This window comes from Lutjanus erythropterus, chromosome 7 (assembly GCF_056507025.1).
Source record: "Lutjanus erythropterus isolate fLutEry1 chromosome 7, fLutEry1.hap2, whole genome shotgun sequence".
NCBI lineage: Eukaryota > Metazoa > Chordata > Actinopteri > Lutjaniformes > Lutjanidae > Lutjanus > Lutjanus erythropterus.
Window position 1 is genome coordinate 21,608,033 of NC_139323.1, and position 22,141 is coordinate 21,630,173.

The following is a 22,141-nucleotide window of genomic DNA, read 5'->3' on the forward strand; positions in this document are numbered from 1 at the left end:
ACCAAAAGTTGTCATTTCAGGATCAGGATTTGATCCATTTGGTCCAATGACATTTAGAAAGTCCAGAAAAGCTGCATGATTAAATCATTTTATCCCCATTCAAGTTGGCAGAGGGCTAAACCAGAAGTCTGCTACTCAACAGGCAAAAATCTCTAGTGTGCTTGCCCTGTCGGCCACATGAAACAGAATCATATGTGGAAGATTTAGCATGGAAGTTGGCTTCCTGCTCCACTGATCAGCTCTCACAGGAATAAATGGAGGCATGCCTCAAACGCTGTATCCAGTTCTCCATATAAATCCATGGCTGTAACGTAGCATGAGTCTGTCTGCAACAGAGTGAATTAGTAACACTTGGCTAACTCAACATTTCCCTAGTTTGGAGAGTCAAGCAACTTGTAACATGTCAGGGTATCAGTATCAGCAGATATCCACACTCAGGTATCGAAGTGGAACTGAAAAAGTGGATCAGTCCATATCTAACACTACATGATTGTGCCATTTGATGCATGTTGACACCCAAAACAAACACTGGATGAACCGTACAAACGGTAGAAGTAGTCAGTGGTTACAGTGTTTACGCTCTGCAGCAAATGTGATAGTTGTTGCTTTTCTGAAACGTTTATGTGTGTTGTGACACTCAGAAATAAGACAGATGCACCTTGTGGAGCTTTAACATGCATTTAAAGCTGCTGTCGAGTGTATTGTCTTACACAGAAAACAATTGGTGCAGGTGTTTTGACGCGCAGTGTAAACCACCAGTGTGTTTCCCTCAAGAGACACAGGTGATTGTTTTACAAATGAGAAAAACAAATCGAGCTTTTCAAACATGCCAGTCATAATCAACAGTAAGTAATATTATTTAGAAAGAAATATGCATGTAGTTTTATTTCTGTTATTAATTGGACAGATTATTTGTGTGATATATTACGCTGCCTTTGTGGCTTTTTAAAGCCGATATCAGTCCATGCTGAATCTGCAGTTCACCAACACATTAACTTTCTTGCTTCTGAACCCGCTCTCTTCCTCTTTCTCCTTCCACTTACTTTGCCCATCTTCCCTGTCATTTGTTAAGACTAATTTACTCTTCAATGGGTGGATGCACACCATTCATTTCTTTCTTAAACACGTGCTTTTTCTTTTTCTTCTCTTTTTTTCCTCACCTTCTTTTAATTCTCTTGCTTGGTTTTGTTCACTCTGTCACTCTCTCAGTGTTCACCAAGCCTTCCTACCTTCATTTTTCTGAAATTGAATCATTTTCACTTTTACACTTGTGTGTGGTGGGGTAATTACAGGCTGTTAAACAGAGCATGCCCCGTTAAAACACACACACACACACACACACACACACACACACACACACACACACACACTGTCTCTCTCTCTCTCTTTCTCTCTTCCTCTTCTCTCATAGTGCAGCCGTTTGTGAAATTAAGTCCATTCCCCCTGCAACTCAGCTCTCATCAAAGTCAGACCCCACCATAACGACTACTACTGCTACACACCCGCACACAAACACCCCACACACACACACACACACACACACACACACACACACACACACACACACACACACACACACACACACACACACACACACACACACACACAGGCAGATCTGTAAGAGACTTCAGCCTGTCTGTCACTTTCTCCCTGCCTTTATCCCTCCATCATTCTTTCCTCTTTATTTTCATTGCTGAAACCCTCTCAATCACCCCTCTACGCCAACACACACCAGTGGATCTGCTGTCAGATAAAAGATTAGCCTCAGAGCATGTGAAGGGAAGGTAGGGAAAGGCTGACGAAAGAGAATTGAAAGGGATATTTTGAAGTGTATCCCGGCTGCAACTTCCCGGGTAGGGAGGAGTATATTATGAATCCATCAGTCCTTAGCTCCTCTGTAGTCCAAAGGTTTTTGAACCATTCTCGTTTGGCAGTTTATTTGTCCCAGAGGAGAGAAATGGAGAGCTGAAGATCTGCATATAGCATTAGTTGGGTTGTAATTGCACTTTGGATATTGGGTGGGGTCTTCTGGGCTTTGATTTAGTGTTTGCAGTTATTGAAGGCTCCTTTTAGAGGTCCCATAGTGGTTGTTTTTAATGACTTTCAAGTAAGCTCTAAGATAGTGTGAGATCTGCTGCCGGGAGTATTTCTCTTGTCAAAATGAGCCCTTCTGATGCATAATTGTGTGTGTGTGTGTGTGTATGTCTTTATCATATTTCTATTCAGACACACATGTACAGCAGAAGAGTTTTGTATGTGTAGATAATGTAGACAATTAGAAAGAGATTTTAAGTGTGTTTGATTTGTATCAGGCCTGATATTTTCAAAAACAATGTCAGTCAGTCTTTCCTAGTTTTATTTCAGCAGCATCAATGCTATTATGCATATAAAAGTAGGAAATAAACTAGTTTTTGAAGTTAATAGCTACATTGAACTGTTCCTGCTCATCGGGCTGTGCCATTAGAAAATAGTAAATAAGACATTAGGCCAAAATGAAGACTGCAGACAGCATTAATGCAGGCCTTTAAATTACCATCTTTCACACAAGAAATTGAACTTGAAAACTGTCCTCTCAAAACCTTGAACTAGACTGTATATAAAAGTGGTTAGTAAAATGTAGAAGAAAATGAAATTAAAATATCTGTTCTTTATTTAAAGTCAAGTGTTACATTTAGCTGTACCTGCTCGTCAAGTAATGAACATGTACTTAAATTGCATTTAAGGTATTTGTAAAGCCAGGATTGGAATTACATGTACTTGTCCTTATAAATCACTTTAAACAAGAGAAACTTGTACTTGTCACAGTTTTCGTGCAAGCAGTAGTTACTGTTCCTCTTCATACACGTATCATTTAACCAGGAATGACCAAATTCCAAGAATTCATATATGTAACATGTCTGTAAGGGTGTAAAGCTCACTAACATGTGTTGTGCCGCTTCTCATGCTGTCGTGACAGCTTAGTTCCACCTGCCAGGAAAGCTGCCTGGCCACAGATAAATCATTCTCTTCCTCAGAGAGGTGGAAAAGTTCAAACCTTCATTTGCTGTGTTGTTTTATTTGTGTGATTCCCTCCCTGCTGCCGAAGTGACAGACGTGTTGCTGCCATGGCACACAGGAGGAGACGCGTTGATCGGCTGATTTGTTTAGTTTGATGCTGGGATTGGAGGGATCATCTCAAGGATGCTCTCTGGTGCAAGCTGCTTTGATGTGTGCACATTTATACAGAAAACCCTGCAATGTGATGCTTCCGAGGGATAAAACCACCCTTTTAGGAAATATTCTTGTACTTATTTGCTGTCTTATGGAGAGTTAGCTGAGAAGATCGATGTTAATCTCATCCTCAAAACTGAGATATATCCCCCAAGTGTTTAGTCTAGCTGAGCACCAACACTATAACACACATTACATAACATCCAACGTGTTTTATTCCCCTGATATGGCTACACAACTTTCTACCTAGCATCATAATGATGAGTGCAGTGGAAGTTAAAATGCACAATATGTAAATTCTGCTGCTAGGTGACTTTCACAAAAGACATAGTTTGATAACACTTGAAGTAGCATGGGATCATGGGAGTTGTTTTCTTCATTGTTAAATAACCGCCACTGCTGATGACAATCTATCTGACATGATTCAAGCAGAAATCAGGTGCATGACGAGGTAATATATGAAGTGGCCATTGTAGGAATCATTTGGGACAATTAAAGTACCCATCGCTGCAAAATATAAAACTTGTCTAGCTTTTTCAGACATTTTAATGCAGAAATGTTACATATTATAGCTTGAACATATTCAACAAGTTGTAAAATGCATTTTTAGACACATACTGTAGCTCTAAAAGAAGCACATGCTACTAATTCACAAGTGTTCACAAAACAAAGTATATGACACAAAAATGCTTTTTAACAGAGTTTTGGTAAAGCAACCACAGAACCATTACCTGACAGTTTGCAGGACAGGACAATTTGTGTGGTGGAGTTGGTGGCCATTGATAAGTGCTACAGGTTGTATGATTAATGATTAGAGGGAATGATCGTTTTTGCATCACAGTTTTTATTTCAACAAAAGTTAAAATCATGATTATGTGACATAATAACAGTCATGTTTCCTTACATCTGGAGAACAAGATTTGTAGGTCAGGTGGCTCTGCAGCATTACAATACTTCATTAAAATGCTATTTTTTCACACATTGTGATTTTGATAATATTTTGATCAATTGTGCAGCCGAAAGCACAGCAATGCATAGGAGACAAAGTCAGAGTTCTGGTCACTCACAAGAATTCCTGTTCATCTGTGGTGTAATAAAAAAAATCAAATATCTGGCAAACAGTCCGTTATTACTTGTCCTGTTGTTCTTTGTTTTGTGTCACAGAATAAGTGACAACTCTGATCTGATAACTCAGCTCATTACTATTGCATTACTAATCATGAATAACCTTTTAAGAGCAAAGTGCACAGATCAAAACATGGCAACATGTAGGGAATGATTATAGTCTTGCAAGGTTTGAAAATCAGACAAGGATATAGAGGGTAGTTAACTGCATTTTTACCCACTAAAACAGGCCAGTTACAACTCTGAGACAGCAACCTGAATATTCATACATTTGTTCCTTGTCAAATGTGACTTGTTTGCTCCCAGATGGCCTGAATGACTTGAGTCATGAGCCTGTGATGTGGGATACTTGTGTGAATCCAGGCTGGAATAATACACATTGGAGGAGGCTGCACTTCTGTGAAGCTCTTAGCTTTCGTCTACAGGTGGCAGTGTGGCACCATGCCTTGGCACCTCTGACTGAAATCGACTTTCTTTTACTTTATTTGTGTTTATTATTTTTATCTCTCTCTCTCTCTCTCCATCTTATGCTCTGTCTCATCCCCTTTCTGTCTCCCCTTAAGTGTTGTTGATTCTCACCATCTCTCCATCTTTGTTCTTTCATTTTTCATTTTCACTTCTCTTTCTCCCTTTGTTTCAAACATCCATCTGGTTGTTGAGGCTTGAGTCGGCTTTTTTCCCCCCACCAGTAGTTCATTGCCTGATGTCTCTGGAGGGTTCAGCAACCCAGAGGAAATAATTGCTGTAATAAAGAACATTGTAATAACTTCACAAATGAACAGATCAGATTTGAGCTTTGCTGATTCCTTCCCACTCTGTTTTACAAATAGACTCTCTTTCTAAATGTAGGATCTGACATTTGTTTTAATACATACTTTACACTGCCTACCTCATTAGATTGGCTTCTTGGTAATGTTAGTACCTTGCTCTACCTGTGAAGCACACTGAACCAGTTCCACAGGGCCACTGGATTTGTACAGTAAAAAACGGAAGCAAAGTCAGAGAAGGAAACACTAAGATATGATAAAACACAAAAAAGTGTGTATTAACTGCTCAGATACATCAGCTTAAAAACACAGCGGTAATGGACAGAGACAAACTAGAGCAGATCAAAGCAACCTGGAGGCAAACTTGAAAGAAAAATGCCGATTAGTTTGCTCCATGTGTGCATGTGCAAAAGAGAAGGGGGAGGAAGATGTGGTGAGGTGGACGTCATGGGTAATTTCATTTCTTAAAACGGTGAATACTGAGGGCAGTGAAATAACCCAGCACTCCCAAAACAGTAATTTCTCCTTGTCCTGCCCTTCACTGGCCATTTAATCTTTTCCACCACCCTCTCTTTCCCCTTCTTCTCCCTTTCAAATTGTAACGTTTTAAAGAAAGTACACATTGCTGTTACATAGGGCAGCATTTACTAATTGATAATACAACTGAGTTAACTCAGCAACATTTCTATTTCCTGTTAATTGCCTGAATTTGATTGTAGGGATGTTTACAGTCCATATATTTTTTTTCCCAGTCACAGTACCAACTGTACACATGTTAGCTATAGCTACACATGACTAGGTCTCTGTGGACTTTGTCATTGCTGTGTTTGTCTGACAGTTCTATAAAAATGAACAGAAACTTCCATTTTCACCACTGTCACTATACTATTCTTCAAGTGTCTTGCCATTTTGCTCTCATCTCTGTAAATTTTTAATTGAAAATGAACAAGAAGAATGAGTTTGGTGATGTTTTTTTTCAAACCAGTGGCTGCTGCAGAAGACCCACAGCCTCAGCACATGGGGTGCACCTGTGCTGTAAAGAAAATGAATATTCCTACACCTATTTTCATTATTAAACAAAAAGAAAATATATAAATACAAATACCTTCAGAATTCAAGTTTCTGTCTTTTACCCAGCTAAGACAATCTTCATTGCCCAGCAGAAAAACAAAACTCACCAAAAATGTTTAGGTTAATGGTTAAATAAGTACTTCAAAGCGATGTGAAAACAGGCTGTTTTCCTCTCACTCGTCCTCCAGCTCAGTGGGTGTCTACTGTGCCACTTGTGCAGTCCAAAAAAATCAGCAAAATTTTGAGAATATCAGAATATGTTATACATGCATGAGAAGGTCTAGGAAAATGACAAATTAAGAAATAATAGCAAAATATTCTGAAGGAATTGTATTTTTCTTGACAAGAATATTGGAGTAAGTGGAAGAGGAAGATTTAGAAATTGGAACTGAACAGGTTAGAGAAGAAGGTGCACTACAGCTTATTTTTCTGTGTTGCTGCACATGTCAAAATTGTGTCCCGCAGCCTTCCTCAATAATGGGCCTACTTTTTACTAAACTGATCACCTTTCCCCCCCCATGTCTGCAGGTATGCCGTCCCTCCTGAGCATGGCAAGAGGCTGGAGCGGCTGGCACAAGGTGAGGCCCTGATGATGCTTTCAGTTAAAATGCATTTGTTTTTGTCTATTTTACCCACCGATGCTGTGCCTTGGCTTTTTGTTTTACACAATATCTGAAACAGAAAGTGCTTCACACTGTTCAGCATACACCATGAAATCATACACATGCTACACAACTGCATACACAGAATACACTCGAGCACACAGCCAAAACACACTTTCTTGTTCTCCCTTTCACAGGAGAATAGAAAATAAAGTAGCACCTCTCAGTTACACCCTGACTCATTCCTCTTGAGCACAGCATGCACAACACTGTTAAGAAACTCTTAACCACTCACAATAAACAACCTTTCTGCAGTTTCTTGTCTGGCAGACACAGTGGTCCTCACAGTGAACAGTGTGGTATGCGCTGTGGGCCACACATTGAAAAATCTTTTGCATGTACTCAGTGGGTGAGAAACTTTGATATCCCACTTTCTCACCACATACAAAAACATAGATTTCTTTGTCACCTGGCTGTGCTTAAATGGAGCCTGAGAAGCAGAAGCAGCTTGAAGCACTTAGTGTGCGCAGTCACTTGTACTAAAAAGATCAGGAGGGCTGTGGATGCTGAATTTGGAGGAGAGGTAGAGGAGAGGCTGGTTGAACTGGAGCCAGCAGCATCAACTGTGCGTTCTACACAAAGAGTTGGAGCAAACTTCCAAAACCCAGCAATGAAGTCTAATCCGTCTGGACGGTGCATCAATGGATTTTTCATGGCGCCCACAGAGCAAGCGTTGGCTGTTGCTGGTTGTTATGTTAACTTCATATTAGGGTTGGGCAGTGTCTACCAAATTGGCATATGACAACGTCCACAGTGAACCATTGTCGATGGACTATGACGTGTTTTATAGGGGAGGGTGGGGACCTAGCTGTGTCATAACAGAAAAGCTAACTTGCTCACCACTGTTGTCACTGCTGCCTCTCCCTACTGCTCAGATGGCAAAAAAGGGCCTTTGTGTCTGCACCACATGCCGATAACTTAGTTGTATTAAGCTTGAAACAAAGTTAGCTGACTAGCTATGCTGACTTAGCTATGAAAACAATAATGGCATGACCATCAGCAGCCCAGCAGAAAAGAAACCTCTTCGTCAACCGAGCATCTTGGGTTTGCATAATTGGCCAAGTTTAATAAGAAAATGATAAATGGGACATGAGACATAACATGCAACAGCTGCTTTTTTCCCCTCTCCCACAAGTCAAAAACAAAATGAAATGCTTGTCTTATGGCAACTGAGGGGACACACTACCTCAAATCCAGAATGCTTTAAATCACAATATTACAATGGTAGAGGCTCAGCGGGTGATGACTTTCAGCCATCAGTGATGGACATTGCCATCGACCATCAGCCCAACCCTACTTGATATGTGCCATATTTTCAATAGAATTACACGTTTTGAAAAAAATCAAATACATTAGAACTACTTTTAATGAGTGTCAAACTGGATCTCTAATTTACTTCAATATTACATGCTTGGCTGAATGGTACAGCCAGTATTGGCTTTGACAGAAGGGTTTTGTCTCAAATTCTGAAAAATGTGTGACTCAGATTAATAGGGTCCAAAGTGAGATAGCCTTTACCACTTTGCCTCTTTCCACCTCTTCCTTTTATTTCCACCACTGGTGTTTTCCCCCTCCTCCTCCTCTCCCCCGTTTTGATCAATGAGGATTAACTTGTGTATTGCATGTTGCTCAGAGTGTGGTATGAGATCTGGGGATGATGATGATGGAGAGTTGCCCAATCCCAAACTACATTATATAGACACACCGTTTGTCCTTGTTGTTGTGAAGAGCTGAGAACAAATCGATAACCACCAAATCCACTTGCTACCCTCCATTTGTACCAGAGGGGCTAGACTGTGTAATGCACAACATGTGACATTTAGTCTGGAAATGTCTTCAAAGGGAAATACAATATCACTAGTGTCCTGGTGATATTAAACACATGATTTAGAGTGTAACTGATGTTAAATCATGCTGTTGGAATGATCAGAGTTTTAGCTATATGTACATGTAACTACATCACAGTTGTCTGAGACTATGGTTTTAACTATGTGGAAGCGTAACTCGTAAAACAATGATGCCATTTTGAAGTTTATTTGTCAGTAAGTCATGACAGACTTACAAGAACTTGTACACCTGAGTGACATGCAGTCACTATTCATCTTAATGCTGATCATTAAGAGTAAGAGAGCCTTATTTCCTTTGACTTTAGCCCTCTAATCAGTGTTGGATTCACACTTACATGTAAGTTGAATACCTGGTGAAAGCCCTACAGAAATCAGTATGAACAAGTATTAAAAAGAACCACTGCCTTGGATAAAATAGATCAGTTTCACAGTGGACATTAATAACAGTAATTATAACTGCTTTCTATTTAGTCTCTTGTAATCGTAACAAGTAGTCTGAGTCAGCCTAGTTTTTCCTCAGTAGCTGAAGTACAAAATAGATTTAAGATGAAGTTTTTTTGTGTGTACTTTATATCATGTTTTTTGTTGTACTAATGGGGATTTTCAATGAGACTGTTGAAAACTAAACCTTAATAAATTTGCTAAGAGACTCAAAAGTCTCGTCTGATTTGATAGAAAATTCAGTACTGGATTTTAAAATGCACACTGCAGACATTTTTCATCACTCTTGAAGTTGGCATTGAGCTTTCAGTCACAGTCAGATTGCAGCCTTCCTCTCTCCTCCTAGCTAAGCAGCTGGCAGTGGGAGGAAAGCAATGCCAACGTTATTTAACAAGCACCCGCTGACCTATCAAAGCCATCGTCGGCACAGGTAGCCAACTGTTTACGAGGTCCTAAAAAGACAGTTATGAGCGCAGTAGGAATGCCTAATGGGGCTGGGACAATGGTCTTGTTACTTGAAAACTCCTCTCCAAACATTTGACACAGTGACAGCCACTGCTCTTATCGCTCCTCATCCCCACATTATTTTAGTCATGGCTTCAGACTTATTGGGTGGGGGTGGTGGCTGGGAGGGGAGGGTGCAGGGTTGGAGGCAGGAACTTAATTTTCAAACTCAAAAGGACAGAATGAAGCCTTTAAGTTAATATTACCCCGCAGAGAGCTCAGAGAGCCAGCTGCATTTTAATGGGGATTAATACCCGGGCTCTGTCGGCACATTATTCACCTTTATCAGCTCCAACAAGCAGGCAGGCGAAGAGAGAATAGAGGCCCTCTCTTCCTCTCTTGCTTTGTAGGGTGGAACAGAGGCTGAAACAATGCAGTGAAAATGAAGGATGAAATGGGTGCCGATTATACTGTCAGTCACATTAAAGTTTAACTGGGTGGAGGGTTGGACGGACCCCCCTTTGAGGCTCTGGCGGGTACAGACAGTAAAGAGTGGGAGTGATGGAGGAGAAATTCTTGCTTTTGATTATGCAGAGGCCGTCTGAGTCTCTCTGTCTCCAAGAGCAAAAGTGAGCCTTTGTTTTAGAGCGAGAGTCGGGCCTTTGAAAACCCAAAATGTCAGAGGGGTGTATTATGATCTCAAAGCAGTCTGTATTTTTAAGAAAGTGGGCTTGTTGTTTTGCAAAAAGAAAAGGTAACATTGCAAAGTGTCAGCAGCTATGCAAGTGCCGTTTTGCTTACATGTTTGTGTAAATGTATGATTGCAACTACTGCTACTACAACGCACAATTTGAGTGGTTTTGTGAAGTATGACGTGTTAATACCTCCACGCCAGCAACAGCTGGGTCTGGAGGCATTATTTTGGGGGTTTTCCATCCATCCTTCCCATTTTTGGAATGCTATAGCTCAAGAATGGCTTGAGGGAATTTCTTCAAACTCAGCACAAATGTCCAGCTGGACTTTGAGCTTTGATTACCAAAATCTAAGTTAAAGGTGTCTGTGACCTCATGACCATCCCATTCTTGGTAATGTGATATTTCAGAAACACCTTCAAGGATTTTTTTTTTTCAAACTTGGTAAAAACATTAATCAAAAATCAAACTCACTGTGACCTCACAAACATGGTTTTGACCATAACTCAAGAAATAGGATACACATTTTATATTCAAAAGGTCAAAGATCCACCTTAGTGTGACATCATAATGTTAAGCTCTAAAAATGGTCTGTAAATGAAGACGGTGTGTTTCTCACTAGAAATTATTCACTGGAACCATACCTGTCAATATTTTGATTTAAAAAGAAATACTTAATACATTTTATGAAATTCCTTCAAAGTCTTCACTACATATGTTTTACAGACATGGATCGAAACTGCAAAGTGGAGACAGACAACCAGAAGGCAGTAATTCAAGTTTTTACAAGTGACCATGGGGGCATAGACATCAACAATTAAAGCACATCAGTTTTTAGACCTCCTGATATTGTTTGGGGACTAATTACAACACAGATGAGTAGCCTCATTGGTAGCCTGTTTTCCAATTTTGTTAGTGCTGCTTGTTCTTAAAATTAATAGCGCAATATCTATACACACAATTTTCCACCATTGCAAAGCAGATCTTCAAGGAAAGGTTTTATCTTTATTCATGCTGAATGGTATACAGATTTTTGGAAGTGACAGCATCCAGTCCCAGTTTTGTGTAGTCTGCAGTCGTTCTTTGTGGCATAAAACAATCCAGCAGATTTTCCCTGAAATCCAACCTGGAGGCACACAAACAATAAATTTACATGCACCACAGTAATGTGATTATTCCAAACTTTGGGCAATAGATTAATTCACACCCATGTCAATGGGAAACCGGATTTCCCTTTCCAGGTTGTGGGATTAACAGTAATATCGTAAACGCAGCTACAGTTCTGCTGGAGAAATCAGTTTAATTAGCAATGCTTATTTGGCATTCTTTAAATACTTACCCGCCAACGAAAACCATCCTCCAAACTGCCAAAAAAACTTGTAAAGCAGCATCCCATCACTAAACAGTTTTTTAATTTCTTACATTTGAAACATCAAAATACTTATGTTAAAATATAGTAAAATAAAGGTAGCAAAGAAATCTGATTACTGATTAATGTGAACTGGGGTTGGTGAGTAATCAGACTAACACAACACATTTAAAAATGTTACGTGACTTTCTGCTGGCTTTTGTATCTTATGTTTCTTATGTTTCTCAGAGTACTTTTTTGTTTTTCAGTTTTAAGTAAATGTATTGTTGATGTATTGAAACTAAACTGTAGTGTTGTCAGTGTCTTATTCAGGTAGTATCAGAGTAAGGTGCAAATATTGTGGTCCCTAACCCCACTCATCTATTTAATAATGGTGGACAATCCTTTCTTGAATGCTATACCGCAGACTGAGTTGCGGCAAGTTGTTTGATAAACCATATTTGCACGTAATGCATAGGATGTGCTACCAAACCTTGCCTGAAAATCTGAAATGATGTAAAGATATTTTGTTCAGATAGGTGTATAACCCATATGGTTACATAATGTTTGCTGTCATAGAGCCTTTGGTCTTTTTTTTTTTTTTTTTTTTTTTTTTAAATTCGTGTTTTATCTGACAATTTGAGTCTCTCTGGATTGTCAGTGAAGTATCTAAAACATCCTGTGTTTGGTGCTCCCCCTACAGGCTTCTTCCCTGGCAGCTCCCAAGGCTGTGATGCCTTTCTTCGCCACAAGATGACGCTGATATCTCCATCCATCCTGAAGAAATATGGCATTCCCTTTGACAGGGTGAGTGGCTACTGGTCCATGTTGCGTGACATGAAATGTCTTTTTATTAATAACCAGTGTAATGGATAGTGAAAAATCGATTATTTGTCTGTCAATCAACTAATCAATTAATTGACTAGTCGTTGTGACTCTAATGTTTAATAAGCTATATTTTGTGTTCCCAACTGATTCTAATGCTCTCTTGCATGAACCCATGTAGGTACACTTCCACATTAACATCTACAAACACATAATTGAGGGGCTTGAACTGTATGATGTTTTAAAGAGGAGTTGAGGTTATGCATTTCTTACTGCCTGGGGGCCTTGTGTAAATGGCAGAGGAAGTGGGTTTATTTTGAATGAGAAATGTCAGTGCAAAGGATGTTAGCGACTCAGGCTACAGGCTGTAGTAATGACGCAACAAGAGTAATGATCTTCTGTTGAATCTGTTGTTTGAAATTAATTGGCCTTTTTTCACCTTGATGTTTTGTTTTCTGTTCAATAGGCAATATAACTTCTCACAGTGCAAAAAAAAAATAATGGAAGATTGAGGGAAAAAACTGGCACAGAGCAGGCATATAAAGTTCTCCACTGTCAGCAGAGGCCCCTCCCCTTCCCCACCCCATTTATCTCCTCACTCCCCCCTCAGGACGTCATTATCACAGTGAACATGTTACTTGTTACGCACCTACAGTACTCCTCTCGATTCATGTGTAAAAATAAAACCGTCTTCTTGCGTTCTTGCAAGAGCAAAAAGGGACGTTTGATATCTGAACCACTGCCTTTAGTTGAGGAAGTTTATCTCCCGCACTCAGCCTCTACCCCCTGTTTCTCGCCTCATGCCTGTCACCTTGTCTGGCTTGATGTGTCTCTTGATTGCCTGGATCCAGGCTTTACAAAGAAGTTGAGATCCACAGCCAGACATACAGGGCTTAAGTTTTGGGGCAACACATTAAAAAAAGAGTGTGCTTAACTTGTCCTCACATTTTTAAACATTCTCAGAATAACACTGAGCTCATGGGAAGACACTCAGGAGCAGCAGTCATGTTAGGCTGAATTAATTTTGCTCGCAAGTCAGAAAAGTTTAGAGAAAAGTTGTTTCTGAGGAGTTGAACTCTGAAAACCTCAATGACTATTGTTATGGATGTAAAACTTAAAGTAATAATAGAGCATATTTTTAGGAATAGATAAGATGATATTTTAACAGAAAATTGTGAGTCATAGCTGCAAGTAATGATTTGGCAAATAAACAATACATCGTAAATGAGACAAAAGTAAAGGGGACAGCATTGACATAGAGCACTGATTAAGCACATATGTACAAAAGGTCTGTCCAAAATCATTTATTAATTTCTGACTCTTAGAAAGTGTGAAAAAGTAAAAATTCCTCAATACTATAACTCTGCAGTATCTCTTTAACCAAATCTCACACATTCTGTGACTATTCTGTGTGATCTCTTTTTCATAACTAATGTAATTCTTTTTCACTTCCATTCACTGAGCCTACTCTGAAACTGTTTGGAGCCCCCTGGGGAGGCCCGCCTCCCACTTTGAAAACCTCTGATTAGGAGTAAAATAGAAACTTAATAAAGGCCTGGTTGGATAGAGTAGTCAACACAGTTAAAAGAAGTATTACTTTTAATTACAATTTCTGTAAAGTACAGTGACTTGTGTAAAAAAATCAACTCAACCAAAGCTTTTCTCAAATTAAAGGACACCTTTACAGAATAAAATAAAATGTTCAATAAAGGATATCAAACATATCCAGAGCTGAACATATTTATAATGACTGAAGAAAAACAAGCATTGGCTTCCAAACTAATTAAAAAGAAATTTAATAGTGTCCTTGATGAGAAACTTAATTCGTCTTAATTCAGACAGCTAGTTAATGAGCTGCATAGTTGGCCATTTTCTTCATCTTAAGGTCAATTTAATGATGATTCAGTTGTAATTAGTTAAACAAAAAAGCTGCTACAATGAACTTTCCATACTGTATTGATTTTGGGATCCACTGTGGACAGAAGCTGTAGTGTTTCTTCCTCCACAAAATATAACATCAAAAAAACTATCCAATTAAAATTCTTCTCCTGCTTCATTCTAACTGGCTAATTTACTACTCACCTTAAGTTTGCCTGGAAAAATGTAAACACAAGTTCGTTCATCTGATTTCATGGAGAATCCGACCTGATCGCAGGCTTTAAGAATAACATTATAGAAATAGACAATTCTTTCAATGTAGTAGCTTTAAAGAATTCTAATATGTCACAATCCTAAATTTGTAAATCTTTTTTTCACTCTCTATGAACAGATCACTCAGAATGAAGGGGAGTTTATGATCACTTTTCCTTATGGCTACCATGCTGGCTTCAACCATGGCTTCAACTGCGCAGAGTCCACAAACTTTGCCACCCTGCGCTGGGTGGACTACGGCAAGATGGCTACCCAGGTAAGATGAGAGAATCACACTGGGTATATATTCAGTCCTGTGGCAATATGATGAAATCAGTGTAACAGAGATAACGGTGCTAAATTCCATGTAGTAAAATCTGGACATTTTACAGAACACTTACATGCCTGGAAAAATATTTAAATATTTCCTCTAAATTGTAAACTGTTGGCATCATTAGAGTGAATCTGTTTGAAACAAGGTATGAAATTTTGAAGTGGAAGAAAACAACGTCTTGCATATGGTGTGGTACACACATCTAACACTCCGCTTGCAGAGGTTTGATGCAATGTGTGATTCAGCAGCAACTTTGGAGCCTTCTCGCTCTGGCTGTTTGGTTCTCTGAAGGGATGAAGTAATAGATCATATCGAAATATAAAAGCAGCGTCTGGTTCTGTGCTGCACACCATCTGTTACAGACACTAACCATACCCTCGCATCCATCCATTGACGCAAACTGCCGCTTTGCCTGTGGGCTGCTGAGCATGAAATTGACAGGGCTCGGTTTGGTTGTGGACGGGAGCCCAACTACAATGTCCTCTGGAAGAACCCTTCCTCCTTGTCTCATTTCTATACATTCCACTTCATTTTCCCGTTCAGTTCACCCTCTCTTCCTTTGCGTGTGAGTGTTCACGTGTGTGTGAGTGTCCCCTTTCCCTGCTTTTTCTCTACTTGACTGCATGTCAGATTTATGAGGTGCCAGTTTGCAGAAGTACATCTCTCTCCCTCTTTCTCATTTTCGGCCTTCCTACTTTACCCGTGTGGCCGCTTGTAATTTAAGAACCAGTAGTCCAGGCTCCTGCAGTCTTCCCTCCATCCAGCCCAGTGCTCAAGGGAGCATCTCCACTACACTTGTCTCAGTCTGATAAAGAAGAGTGGTCCATCCTGCACTGCTAATCCGAGTCGACAAACCGACAGCGCAGCACCGCACACAGTCAGAGGAATGTGAAAGCGAACAGCTCGACTGATGAGGCTCTTTCTGCCAGTCCGTCTCTTTCTCCCTCTTTTGTCTTTCACACTGACATTTCATTCTCTTGGGGTGGTGTGGTTACAGAGATTGTCCCATAACCAGTGCTTCTTAAATGCAGTCCTAACAGCAGTCTCACTGTAGCGTATGTTCTCGAGCAAGACCCTAAACCCGTTCAAGCTCAACACTCCTTTACTGGGCATGGCTGTCAAAAATGGCACACGACAGGGGAGATTTTATTTCTTCCTGCCTTTATCTTCTTTCTTCTCATCCTCATGAATAAGTGGGCCGCTGAAGTAATAAATTATTATGAAATATTTAACCAGTCTTTCCGATGATCAAAAAAATAATGTCGAAAAAGACAATTTTTTGGTTGCCATGGCCCTCCCTCTTGAGCTCATTTGCAGAAGGTGACAACATTTGCCAACTTAAAGTGGCTTTTTTGGCATTTTCTCAGGAGTGAACAATTACTGAAAACACATGTGCCACACAATGCCAATAAAATGACTGAATTAGTTTCCTCTTTTGATATCTTAATTCCAAATGCCTGCAGGTCCTGAAAACAAATGAGATCACCCGTTTTTAAGTCCAGGAGTCTTTGGATACATTCGAGTACAACTCTGACCTTAAAGCAAGACCATGTAACATTTGAAATAAGAAATTATCCCTTCTCCTTCTAAAAAATAAAAAGCTGAATTTCTAAGAAATGAAACTAAACCTTGACTGATTCAATACACTCGGGGCCTTTTCTGCTGCAGCCTTACTTGGTCTGGAATGACCTGTAGCTTGTGCTGAATAATGTTATTGATTGTTAGCAAACTTTAGATAGATACTGCAATTTAACTGAAAGGATTCTTTAATAGATATGAGACCAATCCAATATCAGAGGCTGGTACTAACGTAATTGACTCGGACATTGGATTTACATCACAGGGCTCAGCAATAAGGAGTGGTGGTAAAAAGAATGAAACTGTTAAAGTATTTTGATAATTCATTTATTAATAGAGTATTTTTTGTAATTTTTCATGCAAAATGGCAGCAAATGATGGTTTTAGCCTCTCAAATATGAAGACGAGAGACCATTTTCTGAGATTTTACTTTATATAAGGCAGTTAACTTTAGTCTTTGTTGTTGTTGCATGAATTTAGCTTTTTAGTTTTACTTGCACTCCACTTCAGTTTCATTTCAATAGTTTGTGGTAGTCTATACATGTATAGTTAGTTTTTATAAATCTCACCTACACCAGCCACATGGTTAGCAACAATGAAGTCTCTCATTCTCTCTTGGTCTTGAAGTTAACTCCCCCCATCTTTCATGTCTTTCTTCTCTTTGACTCAAGCAGTCATCTGTTAACTCGTTTGACTGCCTCCCCTCCCTCTCCCCTCCCTCTCCCGCCCTCCCCCTGCTGGGCTTTATTCTGTCAGCACCAAACAGGACAGTGAACGATGGAGCTCGGGATCAAATTTGTCACCGTTCGGGGGCTGCCAGCACACGACAGAAAGAGGGAGAGATTGAGCTTGGGCGTGCTTCATGTCTCAGTCTTCTTAAATACAGGCTCCCCAACTGCTGACCCATCTGTCTGACTTACTAAGCGAACACACCCCTGCAGTCAAAGCGGGCCTACTGTCAGCACTCCTTCCGTGCTGTGTGTGCATGTAATTAGACTTCTATTATTTCAGACATTGCCGTCTTAATTAACCTTCTCCTCAACCTTTCTGACTATGCATTAGGTACGAGCCATTTTCCTCTTCTGTAATCCAGGTGTTCAACATTTCACTTGGAATTCTTCAAACAGACGTGGCCAGTGACTATAATTGACTATTGTAGAAATCATCTTAAACAAAAAAGAAAAAGAAAAACGTACTGAGCATCATCACAATATCCATTCACGTAACATCATCTTCTCAATAGATGCCAAGGCCATAGGTCTCTTGTTTATTTTGAACAAAAACATGAACCCCCTTTTGATGTGGTCACCAAACATTGTCCAGTGCTTCAAAAAACTTTCTCTTGAACTAGTTTGTACCATTGCTTTAATAGGCACACTGATTTACATACCGTGCATGCAATTTTTTGCAGAGTGTGGTTGAAAACAGCTCGGCAATAAGCCCACCGAAGCACTGAAGCTGGCAAAAAAAAGATCTTGCAGATTATTTCTGAAAATAGTTATGTCTGCTGCACCATTATGCTGCTGAATGTTAACAGTTTCTGTGTTGTGGGGCTGTAGTCTTCTCAATGAAAGCCTCTCTCCCTTCGTTTGGTGCTCAGTCACACTTTGCTGCTGTTCCCGCAGGCCTCCACGGCGATTTTTCTGTCTGGGAGAGGAGCAGAAATCATCCTCCCAGTTCCCAGACTAAATCACATCACTTTTTCATCTTGAAAGTGAATTGCAGAGGACTCACTTCGTCTTTTTGATATTTGTTTGCAGACGTGTCTTGTTTAGGCGAGGCCAGACATGCTGTGATTGGACATACTGAATTTTTATTAGACTTTGTTTACACGCAGCCCATGTCCATGATAACCAATAAATAAAATGCATTCTTTTAGTCTGGTGGTAGGCTTACTGCATTATTAAACAGATAAAAGAGTATGATTGTTCTTGTGGAAAACACTGCCTAGAGCCCAAGACAAGTTGTGTCCACAGACAAAAAAAAACATCTACCACACAATCTATCAGTAGAAAATAATTCCCAGCGTTTGTCCAGAGACTTTACAAGGGCACTTCACATTTGCTGTTCTCTTCCTGGATATATGTCACACACAAAGAAAGTTAATCATGTATTTATTATTACGAGTTAAAAAACATTTTACTCAGACTAATGTGATAATGACATTAGTAACCTGTTATTTCGGCCCACAGGCAGCCTTTGCCACATTGAACCCCAGTGCAAGGCTGCAATTAACAATTATTTTTATAGTTGATTAATCGGTTGGTTATTTTCTTGATTAATTGATTAATAGTTGTTTGGTATATTAAATGTCAGAAAAATGCTGAAAAATGTTGATCAGTTTTTCCCAAAGCTCATAATGATGTCCTCAAATGCCCACCACCCAAAGATATTCAATTAACTGTCATAAATGAGTAAAGAAACCAGAAAATATTCACATAATTCAGAGAATTTTGACACTTTTCTCACCAATTACTCACCAGATTATCAAAATAGTTTGCAATTAATTTAATAATCTATTAATAATCGATTAGTTTATCATTACAGCTCTACTTAAGCTATTTAAATGTGCAATTTCCCAAATTAATGATCTCAGGAACAAGCTCTATCTTTTATTAAATTTATTTCCATGCATAATGTATGTACATAAGTTTTGACAGACGTATGTAAACTGGAACTTGACTGGTTGGCGGAGGCATACAACTGCAGCCTCAATTCTAGTTTGCATAGGGTTTCACAAAGGATGAGTAATCTCACACAGATTGCTGGTGGATTCAGGAAGACTAAAGAGAACCACCTCACTTTTCAGTTCGTTCAGCATCAGGACGTTTTGGGACATCCAGTCTTTGATGTCCTGGAAACATTCCTCTATGTCTTCGTTGGTGACAGTCACTATTCCAGGAGGGGCTGTGTGTTTCTCTTTCTAGTTCCTTTACGTCTTATGTAGTTGACTGATGAGCTCATCTAAAGAATGGATGCATCAAATCCCTTAAATTTCAAGGCAAGCTCAGTAATACCCAGTCCGCCCTGCCAACACACACTGCTATTAGAGGGCAGCCATATTGTAATGAAGGACAGTCTTTAGTTGTGAGCAGAGTAGATCAGAGACTTGTGGCTGCACTGTGAGAGTAGTGGGAACAGTTTCATCACAGTTAAAATATTGCTGACATTTACAGCAGAAAACTTGGTGCAACATAAACTAGACAGATACAGGATTGTGCTGTATATACTGTTTGTTATGCACACAGTCAGGTCTACAGTTTTGAAAACCACATTGCTCACTGTTTTTTCTTTTAAATCTCCCCCTTTCTGTTCAGCATATTAACAGCTGTTTTTGGATGGGCATGTGTATTAGAAGATAAAGAAGGTAAAGAAATATGTGGCGTTGAGACAATTGAGAGAAATTCAGCCATTATTTAAACTTGGTCAGAATTTTTTCTGCAGTGCACATCTTCATTAAAAAGCTTAGAAATGTTTGTGGAACAAACACAAGCAAATAAAGCTTCAGATTAGTTTTTGTCTCATCTCACAGTAGGTTTTAACAGCATGAGCAGCTGGATGATGTACAGCCCTGCTGTGCAGTGTATTCTGCATGTTGGATCTCTACACATTTTAATTACCTCTCCAATCATTCTTCATTTTTAGGATCGTCTTTCTAGTCATTTTTTGTCCTTGCCAGTGGAATCAAAGCCAGTGTACAGGATTTTGGATAATCAAATTTTCTAGCTACTGTAGGTTGGGTCACACAGGTCAGACTAAAACCCTGTTTTGCTATTAGTACTTGGCACATCCACTGAGTCCACTGATCCATACAGAGTCCCCAGGCTCTGGGTTTTCTGTGGCTCCAACAATTTAGCTTCATTAGGAGCCCAAGTATACTTCAGGGCTCATTGACTGCCTGCCTCAGGGTGAGTTTTTGTTTTCCCAGATCTTGTGCATCTCCAAATCTGTTTCCCTCCTCTAATTAAGTTTTTATATGATAATAAAGTGTAACTTGTCTGGACCCTTGAGGATGGTAACAATATCTGTAACCTCTTAATAGTTTCATAAAAATAAAAAGAGCCTTTATATCCTTTTACAAATGAAAAAAGCACATTTTGCCAGGTACAATCAGTGCAAGAGCAGCATTTATCTTGTGTTTGTAGTTTCCTGGCATGGTGCTGTTTTTTACTAAAAGTTTCATGATGGTAGCAATCAGTTGTACCCATGCTCACTTGCCCCCCTCTGCCCTCCCACTTTCTGCTCCAACACCCCCCCACCATATTTTAATGTTTCCGTCTGTCAAGTGGTGTCTAGATGAGATGTAGGCTGGATATTGTTTTGCTGGGGAGGGTGAGCTGCTATGTTTCCAGTAATTGAACATAAGGCTCTCAGTATAGCTCAGGAAATAATAGGGCCAGAATGTTATACAGCAAGCAAGGCACAAAAGAAAATATTTTCATCTCTCTCACTCTCGCCCCCATCTTTGTTTGTTTCATCTCCCTCCGTTTGTTTCCTTCATTCCCAAACTTCTTTCTGCTGTACCTGCCATTTTCTTTTATATTCAGCACTGTGGTTTCATTTAACAGCTCTGCCACTTCTGTTCTTCAGTCAGCAGAATGATTCATTGACCTGTAATGCCATTATGAAAGTTAGTGAAGTCATCTTGAGGTGGATATGTTTATAGGATGCAGCTTTGCCTCTGAACTGTCTGCACATAACCACATTTACTAGTCTTATTACACCTGTCATATTTTACTCAGTATCATTATTTTAAAATAAACTTCTTAAATGTAAATTTACAATCTCAAGAGACACCAATTATTGGACTCCACGGTACACTCATGGCCTGGAAAAACGTAATGCACACCTTTTCAGCATAGTTAATGCCATTTTATTTTAATTTTTATTTAAAATTGACCAAATGCTGCTCTTTAAACAAAGCACATGTTGTTTCTACAGTAAAAAACAAGTGAAGACCACAACAGTCTCCATGTTTGGTGTGCACTAACTGTCTTAATGGTAACAGGAACAGGATGCCTTCAGGAAACACCACATCACACGAACAAAGCTTGGTAACAGGCGTTGTCCTCAGCTGAGATCAGCTAACAAAGCTGACTCTTGTGTACTTCTTTGTACACAGACTGCTCTTTTCACTCCACACTGCAGTAATATGAACAATATCGTTTAAAAATCACTCTCATTAGTGAATGCGGTTGTCAGACTTTCACAGTGGCTGCATGAATGTAACCTTGTTGATATCTCTCCTTCCATACTGCAGATCTAATGAGGGCAAGCTCAAGTTATGCAAGGTGTATAATTAATGCTATTTGCACACAAAATATTTAAAATGCAGAAGTGGAGCACATTAATAATCTTTACTTCTTTCATTGCACAGAATAAAACCTCTTCAGCAAGGAGAATAAAGATGCATTCTTGGCAGAGTGAATAACGCACTTGTCATACATATGAATCTAATGATGTATTAATTATGGAACATTACAAATTCTTTATATGAATACATATAATTAAAGTTGAAGAACCATCTCTCTGTAAAGTGTCTGTAAAGTGTGATTTCTGCTGCTGCTCTCCCTCGCTGTTCGTTACAGTCCCTCTCCATGCTGTTTGGGCTTCTTCATCAGGTTGCCACAGACTGTTACCTCCTCTTTTGATCACTCGCTGCAGAGT

The 22,141-nt window shown here is 39.5% G+C and overlaps 1 protein-coding gene across 1 annotated transcript in view; it reads left to right on the plus strand.

Annotated features, from left to right (window-relative positions):
* kdm4b (lysine (K)-specific demethylase 4B) overlaps positions 1 to 22,141 on the plus strand; it is a 56,000-nt gene that overhangs the window by 12,834 nt on the left and 21,025 nt on the right. The window contains exons 6-8 of the mRNA XM_084723203.1: positions 6,702 to 6,751; positions 12,311 to 12,414; positions 14,702 to 14,839. Of these exons, the coding sequence (XP_084579329.1) occupies positions 6,702 to 6,751; positions 12,311 to 12,414; positions 14,702 to 14,839 (292 nt within the window). The remainder of the gene's footprint in view (positions 1 to 6,701; positions 6,752 to 12,310; positions 12,415 to 14,701; positions 14,840 to 22,141) is intronic.